This window comes from Phalacrocorax aristotelis, chromosome 22, assembly GCF_949628215.1.
Source record: "Phalacrocorax aristotelis chromosome 22, bGulAri2.1, whole genome shotgun sequence".
Classification (NCBI taxonomy): Eukaryota; Metazoa; Chordata; class Aves; order Suliformes; family Phalacrocoracidae; genus Phalacrocorax; species Phalacrocorax aristotelis.
The window spans coordinates 8,222,707-8,236,927 of NC_134297.1; the positions used below are offsets into that span (position 1 = coordinate 8,222,707).

The 14,221-nt window shown below is 44.7% G+C and overlaps 1 protein-coding gene across 2 annotated transcripts in view; it reads left to right on the plus strand.

Moving 5' to 3' along the window:
* PKNOX2 (PBX/knotted 1 homeobox 2) overlaps positions 1–14,221 on the plus strand; it is a 91,448-nt gene that overhangs the window by 67,411 nt on the left and 9,816 nt on the right. For both annotated transcript variants that reach the window (XM_075116051.1, XM_075116050.1), the window contains 3 exons: positions 1,160–1,296; positions 5,627–5,798; positions 9,063–9,251. In XM_075116051.1, the coding sequence (XP_074972152.1) occupies positions 1,160–1,296; positions 5,627–5,798; positions 9,063–9,251 (498 nt within the window). The remainder of the gene's footprint in view (positions 1–1,159; positions 1,297–5,626; positions 5,799–9,062; positions 9,252–14,221) is intronic.

Genomic DNA, 14,221 nt, shown 5'->3' on the forward strand with positions numbered 1-14,221 from the left:
CCCAGCTCGGATTTACGCAGCTTTCAAGGGAGGCAAGAAATGTGCTTTTTTCATGCCAAGAAAGCTGAGTGTCAGGGTGAGTTTGGCTGGAGGCATCTCTGGGCATACGGCTATACCTTTTTGTATATGTATATGTATAGATATGTGTATACATAGATATAAAAACATTGTATTTCTATATAAATAATCACAGAAATAACTATAAATGTATATTATACAAATATATATACATATTTCTATAGAAACAAACACAGCAATACAGAAGTATATTAGACAAATGAATAAATGAGAGATTTTATTTATATGTAACCAAACACAGAAATGAACCTATATATTAGCCAAATAAATAACTTTTATATATAACACTTATGAAGAGGCAGAACTTTCCTTTTGCCACCCAGCTCGCGGGAAGATTGGAGAGTTACGGGTGAAAACAGAAAAATGCTGATTTTTTGTCAACATTTCAACACCAAAGCGGACAAAACAGCCTCTTTGCATTAATTTTCTCCTGAGATTTTGAGCGAAAACCAACAGATTCTGGGAGTTGCTGATGCATTTGAACCCAAATCGATTAAAATTCTCCCTGGTGTTTTTTTTTTAAACTGAATCTTGTGGAGATGAAGTGATTGGGTACGGGCAAAAGAAAAAAAAGGTGGATTTTTTTTTGGCTGGCTTCATACGGTACGAAAATGATTCATCCCTGGGCTTGGCGACCTGGAAGAGACTCACATAATTTTGGAAGAAAGTTTAAAATGCCTGTGTGTCTAGACAATAATACCTGCTTTGAAAAAAGTGGCGGCGAGCAGGAGACGAGCATTGCAGCTGATTTAATCTGGGACCTCTGCAAAGCATCCCTTAGTAAATTACCCCCCGCCTTCGCTTTGCTGGTGGTGCAATAAGGACGTCAGGACTTTTTTTTCTTATGTTTTCCCCTAGTAAAAAGAGGAAAAAAAATGGGGAAAACCTAATCCTGCTGTTTCCAGGGTCAGGTGAAATGCAGACCATCCTGCTTAGAGCCCCATCATGGGGCTGCCTCCTCCTAAATTGTAACAACCTAGCGCAGCAGGCTGCAAAACTCAGCGAAGTGCAATAAACCCCGTTTTTGTTGTCTTCTCTTCCTTTTTTCCCCTCCCCTTTATTCCACCCCCCCTCTTCCCAGATGACGGCCACAGCCCCGCAGCCCGCCAAGGCACAGCCCGTGCATCTCGCCACGCCGGCGGCCGCCAACGCGCCGGTACCCGCTGCGGCCGGTGACCCCCAGGCGCAGCTGGAGGCTGACAAACGAGCCGTCTACAGGTGATGCAAGCTAATATCGGTGTGCGTTAATTAATTAAAGCATTATTCATCAATGCATCAGCTATTCTAATGCATTATTAATGCATCGATTCGTTGATACATTAATTGACGCATCGGTTGAGGAATCGATTCTTTGACGCATTAATTAACGCATTAGTTGGTACACCGATTAGTTGATGTGTTAATTAATGCATCAGTTGACGCATCGATTCGTTGACGCATTAATTGCATTAATTGACGCATTGGTTGATGCATGAATTCATTGATGCATTCCCTATTAAAATGCATTATTAATCCACTATTAATCAAATGCATTAATTAACAGGCAGCAATGGGGGGGATTAGCAATTAGATCCTTTAATAATAACTATCGACAACAGTTCATGGTGGTAGGGCTCCTTCATGGACCCGGTTTTGCAGCAACCCCGCCCTCCCCAGGTTGTCACCGCCCAGAAAAACCAAATTAGCCCTTTTTTTTATTGGCCAAACCATGCGATTTTGGGCTGAAAAAGCACCCAGGAGGAGTCAAGTCACGTATTAACTTGAGGGGTGCGGTTCATGCATCCGTATGGGGTGGGGGCAGCTGCGGGCGCAGGGTGGATGAGGCCCTCCAGTTGCCTTTTTTTGTCACTTTGGAGATAATAGTATATAATATTGTAATATATGCAGTAATGTTTTTGTGTAATTGTAGTAACTAACTTTATAATCATGTAAATAGTGTAATTATATAAGTCATATATAATTACATAAGTGATATGTAATTATTTACAGTGCTACAGTACAGCCATGATGTAACATTAATGTATAATATTATAATTAGGATTAAGGTTTAAGGTTAAGGATTAACCCCCCCTTAATGGCCAGGGCTGCGGGGCCTCGTAAACCAAAAAATAGCAGCTAAAATATTTTGATGCCATATATTTAAATGAGTCCGAAAGGTCCGGAAGGGCGGATGAAGGCGTGGAATAAACCCACTGGTCACTGGGAAAACGCACAGGATTATGTGGGGCGGGTCTCAAGATTCATCCCGATGATGGAAATAATTTTCTCAAGGCAAAAGATGTCAGTCAAGGAAAAGAAACGCCTTTTCTTCATGCTTCGGCGAGGATTTTTGCAGCATTCGTGGGATAACGAAAACCAAGAAACCCTTTGGAGTTTTTACAGCCTTTGTTTGAAGGTCAAAAAAAAAGAGAGAAAAACCAGAAATATCTTTTTGGAGGTATTTCCCATCCAGAAAAGTGAGAAAAATTTGTTGGCTTGTCCAAATCTGGACGCTTATTTTTGGGAAGGAGCCAAAACTACCCCTGGCAAATATATTTTTATCTCTAAACCCACACCCAACGAGCCTTTTATCAGCAAAATCTGAATATTCACCTGTACAGCGGTTAATATATTGTGCGCATGTCATTTGCAAGCAAACACACACTGCCGGGGGGCGTTCAGCTCTCCTAGGGCTGTGCCCTCTGCCCAAAACGATGGCTTTTTGTTAATTCTCAATAATTGCACCAAGGCAGAAGGCTACAAGCGTCAGTCGATCAACATGGAGGGAAATCGCTAGGAAAATGTGATGGGAAAATATAAAAAGCGCTGGACAAGTCACCCTGCTGGGTTTTATGCTCTAGCGGGAGGTTTATAACCCATTAAAAAAATAGGAAAAAAAAGGGGAAAAAAAAGTTAATCCCCCCCTCCCTGCATGGTGTGGGAGCGTCTTTGCCAGGTCTGGCCCAGCAGCATCACTTCTCTGCTGCAATTCTTTTTTCCCCAGCTAAAAAAGTATTTTATTCCCTTTATGCAACAGCGGGGCTGGAACTTCCCGGCCTGACCAGTGAAAATGATGGGCCCGCGGGAAGCGGTGCCTGCACCGCCCCAGGCTGGATTTTTCCAAGTGGGAAGCAGCTGGATTTCTTTGCATTTGGTTGATTTTATATTTTTGAGGGAGGCAAGGTGCGTTGTGATGTGGCCGCAGGGCCGCCGGCTCGTGGACAGAGCCCTGCCGAAGGTGTGAAATTAGGCCATTAGAGGAATTAATTTCTCTTTATTAGCCCGTGTCGAATCCTTTTTATTAGTGTCTGCGAACGACCTCTCTCCTGCAGGAAAATGTCAGGGCTGGTTCAGCCCTTTGATTTGGAGGATTCCATGGCAAAAAAATAAAAACAACGCCCAAAAAAAGTGTTTTGGTAAAACCGTATTCAACAAAATGAGATTTTTCCACCCCAGAACTCCTCCTTGTGCTGTAGGGGTGATTTTCCACCCCTTACCGTGGGCAAACAGCCTCTGGTTCCCTGCGCGTCCTGGATATCCATTTATTTTCTCCCCCCAGATTTCACGGCAAGGATGGGCTCCAGCTCTCAATTTCCATGCCCCAACCTCTGCCTGCAGACCCCCATGGTGGCTGTTCCCTCCCCCTGCCTTGTCACAGAAAGGCTGGAAAGAGAGAAAAACTACTTTTTTTTTTTTTTTTTAATGCAAAAAGGGAAAAAACAATTGCAAAACTGATTCCGCATATAGCTTGTGGCGCAAACCCAAATTCCACTGCTCCTTGACACTGCGTGTGACTAGTGGCCTCGGTCCTCTCCCTTAGCCCACCCCTGGGGACTTTTTAAAAAATATTTATTTATTATTTTACTTCATGCTGGTGTTTTTTAAATATTTATTTATTTGTTTTTTATTTTATTATTTTATTTTATATTAAGTTTTGGTTTCGTTTTTTTACATACTTGTTTATTTTATTATTTTACATCAATTTTTTGTTTTGTTTCTTAATTTTTATTTTATGTTTTAAATTGATTCGATTCTATCCTCTTCTGTTTTCTTAATTTTATTTTATTCCCAACTGATAAGCCACGTGCCACCCCCTCCCCCCGCCTGCCAGCGCTCCGAGGCATTTGTGGGGGTCAGAGGCAGCACCGCCCCAGTTATTAATACCAAGCAGTGCGAGGCGATGCTGGCGCCGGTCTTCATCCTGCCTTGGTCAATGCAACCCCTCAAAGCAAAGGGGCTACAAATTGTGGCGGGGCTGAAATCCCTACAATGCCCCCCCCCCCGACCACCCCCATCTGTGGGGTAATTCCTTGCCTTTGCTCCTAATTGATGGAGCGGCTCTGGAAACAGCAGCAGGCATCTGCCGCTGAGCTGCCGGTTCATAAGTCCCAATAATTCAGGCCACTGCCTGGAATTTGCCTTTCATATCCCTCGGCTAAGCCCCGGCGGGGCTGCCAAAATTATGAAATTATTCCTGCTCGCCCCCCCCCAGCTCCAGCCTCGGCGAATCTTGCATTAAACCGGGATCAGGACAGATTAAACTATAATATGCTGCAGTATTAATGGCTGCAAATGAAGACTTAGCTGAGGGGTTTAACCCCTTCGCTTGACTGTGGCTTGGAAAAGACCAGCAGGAAGTGATTCGTCATCACCTTTTGGGGCATCTTTTGGAGATAAAATGGTGGAGCAAATCCCATTGCGCTGGGATAACTGGGGTGCTGGGGGAGAGCCTCCTTGGAGCAGCGCTTTGCGTTTCTCCCCTGAAAGACTCCATAAATGCTTTTTTTTGTTTTTTCAATTTGCACAGCTGGGGAGGTTCATTGAGGGTTGTGCTAACTCACGGGCTTCCTCCCCTCCTTCTCCACCTGCTTCGGTGTTGTGTATTTGCATATCATATTGCATCGATTTAGCATCATCGTTAGGGCAAATCGTGGATTTGCAAGAATTGCAAGCTCCTTTTCTAATCATTGGAGCGAACAGTGGGTTTGCAAGAAGAATTGCAAATCGTTGTTTCCTAAGTCGTCTCGTGGTAAGAAAGAAGGGGGATTTGACCCATCTTTGTAGATGGACGTGGATGATGCTTGACAGAAGTGCAAAGAGACCCCTTGGTGGAGGAGCAACCCAAAGCAAGGTCAGTCCGTAGGATGCTGTGGGCACGTAGCTATACTAGCGTCTCCGACCAAGAGAGACATTTTGGGGTAAAACGGTGATCGATGGGGTAAAATGACACATCGATGAGTGGGTGCTGATGTCAATCCCCAAAATGCAAAGCCACCAAGGCGGCTGACGGCTCCAAGACAACCAACCTCAAGCCAAACATTTTTGCCCAGGGCAAAATATTTAGGAAATGCCGGCTTTGGTGCAATGGTGGAAAGCACCAAGACATTGCCTGGTGGTGAAGAGGGTGAATTTTGTGATTTTTAAGCTTTTTTTTTTTTTTTCTCAGGAGTGAGATTTGCACCACCAGGCTCTTGCAAGCTGGGAGGGAATGGATGGATGGTGTGGCGTAGAAATGGACCTGGGACCTAAACCAGTGGGCGTTACGTGGGGTCTCCTTTGTCCTCTGCAGGCACCCGCTGTTTCCACTGCTGACTCTGCTCTTTGAGAAGTGTGAGCAGGCGACACAGGGTTCCGAGTGCATCACCTCAGCCAGCTTCGACGTCGACATCGAGAACTTTGTCCACCAGCAGGAGCAGGAGCACAAGCCCTTCTTCAGTGATGACCCTGAGCTGGACAACCTGGTAGAGGCGGCCGGGGCTTGTTGGATGGTTTTTGGGGGGTGGGGAGAAGGTAGGGGATGAGGAACAAATTATGGAGACCTTGGGCAGTGTCTTGGGGCTCCGTTTGTAGTGTTGGCCATCTTGGCAATGTTCTCCTTAGACCTTGTGAGACCTTTTCTGAGCCTTTTTCTGTAAGATTGCCTGTGAGAATAAACCTTTGCCCGATTTTTGGCTAGTTTTCCCTCACAAATGCCATGGGGTCAATGCATTTCCTGGGAGCAGCCAAGATCAATGGGTGGTTTGTGCCCCAAAACGTGCAGTCTCCGGAGGAATTACTTGTCTTCGGTGCAACATACAATAGCATCTGCATTATTGTCTGGCACCATCTTGTTTCAAGTGTGATTGCCAGCTCTTGTCACAGGAACAAGGCAAAATAAGAGCTTTTTCCAAAAACGATGATGCATATAAATGGTTTGGGACACTTTAGACTGTGTTTGGTGGCTTCCCTGTCATAGCAGCCCAAATTTCCTACCGTACCCATTGCTGCTGGAAGGCGCCTCAGAAGAGTCTGCTTGGGATGGAGCTTTTCTCTTGCGGGGACCTCAGGAAACATACCCAAATCCCATTTTTTTTGCCCAGAAAGCCTCTGCACGTGGTCTCCATGGCAAATGTGTGGGTGGACGGTTCCATGGCACCATCCTGGTGCACCCTCCTGGTGCTCTGCAAGCAGATTTTTAAGGTCAAAAGAAGCAATTTCACCCACTTTTGATGACGCAAAGAGCAAAACACCTTCCCTGAGGGCTGGCGTGCCCCCTGGGATGTGTCACAGAGGGATTTCCATCCTAGAAAAGAAGCAAAATCAGGCAATTCACACGCAGCTTTTTCCAAATATCGGAGATATCGAGGAGGTGAGTTTGCCCCACAACCTGTCACAAAGGGAAGACCAAGCAATGCTCATCCAAGCTCAAACACTACCGCTTTCCTAAAAACACAAGCAACAGTTTCAAGATGGATTAAAATCCCACATCTTTTATATGCAGTTTCAGCTCCTGGAGTAGAGTTTTGCAACATTCCTAAATCAGAAGTGGCTTAGCAGTCTGTGGAAAGGACTCCAAAAAGCATGACAGGCCATGCAAAGCCCTGTTTGCAGGTTACTGAGCCCATTCCACAATGTCTTGTAGTCAAGGACAGAAATTGCTCTGGGACAAGCAACCAAAATAAGCAATGTTTTGCGTTATTTCAGTGTTGGGACTGAACATGCATCAGATGTTGAGGTGCACCAAAAAAACCCCTGTGGCATTAAATTACATAAAAATGGGTGCAATGATCTGGCAAGAGGAGAGGGATGAAGCCAGCTGAAGCTAAAAAAAAAATCTAAAATTTTGGGAGGAAAATCTATTCCTACACTTATCAAGGTGAAACATCTCCAGCAAACAGTCAGTGCAGATGTGTCTGCAGAGGCTATTTTCACTGTTGTTTTTTTTTTTGTAGTTTCTTAAAAAAAACCCCACACCAATAATGTTTTTTGGGCATATTTTGGAGCAACTTTTGCTGCCGAGGTGAAATTCGGCTGCGGGCAGTTGCGTTGATCCCATGTATGATCTTGCAGCACTGGATATGTTTATATTCATATATATGTATATATATGTATGTAGTTTTGCCCTGTTTCTAGGACATATCTGTAAGTATCTGTATAGTCTATCCAATGCCCAGAACTTCTCCAAAAGCTGTCCAAATCACTCAGTGTGGTTGGCCTCAATCAAGACAGAGGAGATAGTTAATGGGATGCTTAAGAAAGACCGTTCCTGTTGGTGGGGAGCGCCAACTGGAGGGAATTTTGGATGAAAAAGTCTTGCAGTGCTCAAAACTCAATATTTCTACCTGATCCTGAGCTGACACTTTTCCCATGATTGCATTATCCTTTTCTTTTTTTGGTTATTTTTTGGGTTGTGGGTTTTTTTTATTTCAATGCTACCAATTCCCTGGAAATCGGCGATGGCAAAGCAAGGATGAAAAGGCCAGCAGCATTAGCTATCATTAGAATAAGAGTCATGTATTCCTCACCGCCAAGATGCACATAATTAGAAATTAGAAAAAGGTCAGATCTCACCATTATCAACTCAATCAGCTGCCGAGTGCCACACAGTCAATTAATTCAGCATCTGTATTTTTTACAACCCCGCGCACGTACACCGTCGGACTGTAATTCTTTATCCGGACAGATATACGGCGCAGCGGAGCAGGGACATAAAATGAGACCCTAAGCAAATGAGCTGAGATAATTGAGAGATTTATTTTTTATACATATATGTGTCAGGTCTTCTTGCCTTTGCCCTTGAATATTGACTTTCATGGCCGTTGAGCCCTGGGAGGATGCAGAGAGCTGGGGCGCGACGCCTCCACCTTGCACTTTGCCTACACCAACTGTGGAGGAGGAAAAAAAGCCAAAAACAGCAAAAAAAAGGGCAAAAAAGGGCAAAAAATAAAGAATTTGTCCAGCCACAGCCCATCATCCTTGTGGTTCGCCAACAAAAAAATTCACTTTCCCCTTCATGGAGCCATCACCTGAGTTTGGCCCTGGATTTTTCGGGATGTTTCCCAACCGTGGCGACTTGCAGTTTGTAAAGATGACCACTAAAATTTGCAAGTTAAAAACACCCTTTGAAATGCAAAGACACTTTGTTACATAAAACTGGATTTATTGCCCCGGAGTGAATAGCTGAAATTTTATATATTATGCAAGATTTCAAACAGCAGCTGTAAAACTTAAGGTTTCAGCTCGGCGAGAGGAATGTTTTATGTGTAAATTTTTTAACGTTTATGGGGTACGTTTTAATGAGGCCCAGGCTTTGCACCGGCAACAGCTTACGGTGGAGTTGCAGCCCCATAATCTTGTTAGAAGAAGTGGCCTCCAGAGAATAACCAAAGACTTTTCGACATCCAGGGCTTTGGCTTGGAATTTTTGTGGACACAGGGAGAAACTCCCATGAAGGCAATGGTAAATTTTGTGAATTTTCACCTACTGGGATTTCAGAGGTGTGATTGATGGGGAGGGCAAAGAAATGTGGAGGTACAGAGGGATGGGCTCTGGGACGGGGTTTGGGGGAGAATATTGATTTTTTTTGGCTTTTTTTTTGGTGTGTTGAGGAAGGAAGTGCATTTATTTTTACAACAGGTATTGGTTTCAGGTTAGATTTTGGGTGGGAATATTGATTTTTTGGAGTTTTTTTCCCAATTTGTTAAGGAAAAAAATAATTTTAACTTTGCTGTTGTGTCTTTGCGTAGATGGTGAAGGCGATCCAGGTGCTGCGCATCCATCTCCTGGAGCTGGAGAAGGTCAACGAGTTGTGCAAGGACTTTTGCAACCGCTACATCACCTGCCTCAAAACCAAGATGCACAGTGACAACCTACTCAGGAACGACCTGGGGGGGCCCTACTCCCCCAACCCCTCCTCCATCAGCCTCCACCCCCAGGTAATGCCTTTAAAACCACCTCTAATCACCGTCGTTGCACATTGGCCAATGGGCAAGTTGGGCCAGTGACGTTGGGGGTTGCTCTACAACTCTTGTGGCCTCCTGGAAATTCATCAAAACCCATCCTCAACTGAGAAAAATCATTACAAATAACCTGGTTTTTGCTCAGATGGTGCAATAAATGATGCTGTGGTGATTTTTTAATCTTTTTTTAAAATGCTTTTTTCATGGCTTTTTTTTTTCATGGGTTTGGCAGCGCAGCAACCCCAATGTTTGTGTCTGCAAACCGGAGAGATGCGGACTTCTCTTAAACTCTTACGTTGCAGCAGTGAAACGTGGGGGCAGGAATTGCAGAAGCCATGCAACCGCATGGGAAAACTGACAAGTAATTTGCATTTTTTCACTTAACAATACTATTTGTTGGCAGGAAGGGCAGAAACACCGTGATTTTCTCCACCTCTTCCCCTCTCTCCATTCCTGTCTTTGTTTCAAGGCAGCTTAACAGATTTTTGGGTCTCAGGTAACCCTTTTTGCCTTCACTGCTCCTTTTTTGCCCCAGCACATTTGCAGTTCTCCCCCAACACGAGCAACGGTCCCACCTAGACTTTTCTTTTTGGATAACTTGGGTTTTAGCTTGGAGAAGGCAACATCTGGTGCCTCAAGCACAGTGGGGAAGTACAATTTGAGGTGCAAGAATTGCAGAAATATCAACCAAGATGGCCAAACCGAGCTGTACCTTGGTGGCCTTTGGGGCAAAATAAGGGATTTTAACTTAGTATTTGGAAAAAACATTGCTCGTGGCTTGGGGTTTTCATGTGCATTTGCAGTACAGGGAATAAATGTTGGCTGGTGGCATCCTGCAAAACTTCTTTGATGCAACATTGGGTGTCCCTTACGGATTTCTCTTTCTCAGATACTGGATTTTTTTTGCGGGGAAAATTAAATTTGGGGTTGCACAATCCCACCAGAAATAACTGCAGCCAACTCAAAATAAGCCCGGGCATCCCCCGGCAGCTCTTGGAGCTATCACCCAAAAAGAGGCAGGTGGTGAAGGCTTTTTTAGGAGTTTTCAGGGCATTTTTAGGGTGGTGGAAAGGAAAAAAATAAGTGATTTTAGCAGCTCTGCTCCAAGAGGTGGCGGCGTTTGAAGCTCTGAACATGACGCTTGTGGCCACTTTCTTCCCCCAGCGCAGGGAGGGAAAAGCCCCCAAAAAAGTTTTATTTAGGTTTCCTGAAAGCACCAAACCACTTAATCATTGATCTAAAAAAACGCGGCTTCTCTCTGTTTTCTAATAATCTCTAGAAATGGACTTATTATCCCTTCGCTGCTTTATGGTAGCATTTCTTATGATCAAAATTAGCAAGACACTTGCATAAAAGAGAACAATAATTGCTCAACGAGCATCTCGTTTGTAATTTATTAGTTTCTATTATTGTGCGTCGCCATGGCAACAGCTCGCATCCCGGGTGATGAGAGAGATGTTAGATATGAGCCGACGAAGCTCCCGGTCCCAGCAAATGGAGATGCAGGTTTTTTATCAGTAATTTTCATGAAAATAATAAGTGAGGGAGTTAATGAGATGGAAAGCTGTCCTGTGGCTATTGTGAATTTTTTTTTCCCCTCTTTTTTTTTTTTTTAAAGTGTTGATCTAATTAGAATACATCGGTCAGGAAAAGTAATGAGGATTTAGTGCTTCACAAAGAGGTGGGGATCGTATCAGAAAATTAGCATGAGTCTTTGGAAAATAATCAGGCCCGTGGAGAGGTACCAAGTGCCTCTGATTCCTGCAAACCTGGACCTGCCGGTATTTTCCTTCTGAGCAAGACTCTAAAGTTGAGAAATTCAAGTGAGGATTTGGAGGCAGCTGCTAAATAAATGGGATCGCACCCAGGGAAGGCCCAACTGGAGGGGAGACGCTTGCTTAGCGACGAAGAAACTGTCAGCAGGCAACAGGAGCCAAAATATTCACTGTGACAGACCGGAAGGAGCCACCGTCTCACCTGGTCATTGGATGAGGATGAGGGACCAGTGATGATGTAATTGCAAATGTTTTCTACATTTCTGCTTTGACTCGTTGAGTGTACTTGAGTTTGCGTGGATAATGCTTAAAAAGAAATGGGTGGAAATACTTTATATCCATCAGTTGAGTTTTAAGGGCTGAGCATGCTCCAGAGAGCTGAAGAATCATGGGATCAGTGTTTAAAAAATGGCAAGTGGGATGATTTTGCTAATTATCCTGTTAATCTCACGCTGAGGGCAGGCAAAACAGCTAAGGGACCAGTAATATAGGGGTTTTTAAAAAAATCTAAATAACGGAAATGGGATTAATATCAATGAACAAGATTTCTGAGAAAATAGGTTTTCTCAGGGTATGGGAGATCATTTTATGAGCAGATACACCAGGTTGTTCATGAAAGTGAAATATTTCCTTTCTTTGCAAAGTTTTTTACTGTGGGACAGCCTGCTAGAAAATTATGGGTATGCGAGAACAAGGTTGTCAACCAAAATTGGGAAAACAATGGCTGGAGCTGCCAAAATGTCATCGCAGGAGACTTGCGGTTGGATTTCCCTGGTGTATCCAAAAAGGATGGCCTTTGACTTGCTGTCGTTTGTGCTTTCTGAGATGAAAAATGCAAGAATTTCTGGAAATGCAAAAATGCCTGGAGGTGACGGAAAGATGAGCGAGCACTGGGCAGGTGCCTGACGGGAAACTGGGGCAAACGGAGGCATTTCCACCATTGCCAAAATCTTTTCATGTCACCAAGTCTGGAGATGATGCCTGGTGTCCTCATCAGACCCTTTTTAACTCCTTCCCTTCATTTAGTGAATATTTTTTGAGTTTTCAGACAAGGATAGGAGAGGGGAGGTGCTTGTTGCATGGAGGAGGAGGAAGCCCCAACACTTAAAGTAAATCAGTTCAACTTACCTTTGACATCAGTGTGGTCCTCACTGCTCTCCAGTTGACTTCGCTTTCAAGAAAAAGCCCACCACAAAACCAGTCATATTGGGAACTACAGCACTGCCAGGGACGTCTAAACTGCATTAAATCTTGTGGTTTTCAGCTCTCATTTTTAGGCGAGAATTGAAGCAGGTTGTCAGTGTTTATGGGGGCATTTTCTTCTTCCCCATCTTGCTGGTGGTTGGAGGCTGGTGACTGGGTTGGCCTGACTCGATGCAGTGCTTCTCTGTATAGATAGCAATTTATCCAAGATTGGCCTGCAGACAAGCCTGGATTTCTGTATTTTGTAGCCAACTTTTGTTTTGTCTCCATCCATCCACCCATCCATCCATGAAGGAACCCTGTGAATCTTCTTAGATGAGTTTCAATTTGGCCAGCTTTTTCTCAGCAAACTCATAGGTTTCTTTTTTCTCCAACTAACCCCAATTTCCCCCAGCTTTACTCAAGCACAGATAAATATCACAAAGTTAGGGTGAGACAGAAATTTTTACATGTGTGCCATCCGAAAAGAAATTGCTGTATCGTAAAGCATAAAGGGAAGGTGTCAACCCCAGTAGGGATGAATTTTGGCACTTATTCACAGAATCACATAATCACATGATGGGGTTGGAAGGGCCCTCTGGAGCTCACCCCGTCCCACCCCTGCTGGAGCAGGCACACCCAGAGCAGGGGCACAGGGCCGCGTCCAGGCGGGGGGTGAATGTCTCCAGGGAAGGGACCCCACAGCCTCTCTGGGCAGCCTGTGCCCCTGCTCTGGCACCCGCACAGGGAAGGGGTTTGGCCTCATGTTCAGGTGGAACTTCCCGTGTTCCAGCTTGTGCCCGTTGCCCCTTGGCCTGGCGTTGGGCACCACAGAAAGAGCCCGGTCCCATCGTCCTGACACCCGCCCTTCAGGTATTTATAGGTATTGATGAGCTCCCCCCTCAGCCTTCTCTTCTCCAGGCTGAACAAACCCAGGTCTCTCAGCCTTTCCTCATCAGGGAGATGCTCCAGCCCCTGATCACCTTGGCAGCTCTGCGCTGGCCTTGCTCCAGCAGTTCCCTGCCCTTCTTGAACTGGGGGGCCCAGAACTGGCTGCAGCCCCCCAGATGTGGCCTCACTGGGGCAGAGCAGAGGGGGAGGAGAACCTCCCTCGCCCTGCTGGCCACACTCCTTTTCATGTACCCCAGGACACCATTGGCCTCCTTGGCCCCAAGGGCAAGATTCACACTTGGGCGCTTGGTCTTTGACACTTGCCGTATTGCTAGAGAGGGGGCTTTTTTGTGATGCAATATGCACCAGGGCTTTTTCTTCATTGAAGTGACTTTTAATTCAGAGAAATTGTATTTTGCCATAGAGCAGTGGAAGGTCAGTGCCGAGATGTGGATCTGCAGAGACACCTAGTGATACACTTTTTTTTTACACTCAGATTTCAAAATTGCCAGAAACATTTCAACTTCTTTGAGTCCTAAAATATAAAACATTTTCCACTGCAGCAAAATCACAAGCATAATATATGTTGGCTGGCATTTGCGATCTGAGGCAATTATTATGGAAAAAAAGTATTTTTTAAGTGTTCTAGGAGGTATCTATATTTATTTTAAGGCACAGCCTCCGCTTTCATTCGGTACCCTTGGTTTCACAGTGATGTTGCAGAAAAACCATGAATTCCTTTCATACCTAATAATTACCAATATGCTGTGTTTTTGGACAACACTGGTGTTTTGGGGCAGTTTTCCTCTATGCCACCAGAAAGTTTCCATTTTTGTCATCATAAAATGCTGTTGAAAATGGCTTTGTCCACTCTACCTGGAAACGGCAGTTTCTTGTTCCCATTTTCCAATAGCCCAAGTTATTTCTTCCCAATGCACTTCCAAAACCAGTCTTGTGGATGCCCTTCTTTTGGAGGAATCATGGGAAACCCAGGCAGGAGAGGAAAGCTGGCGGTCTCTGGTTGCCCCTGGCCCTCTCTGTTTTTTGAGGTTCCTCAAGGACCACATTTGGTTCCATATGAATATTTCCACTGTGTTT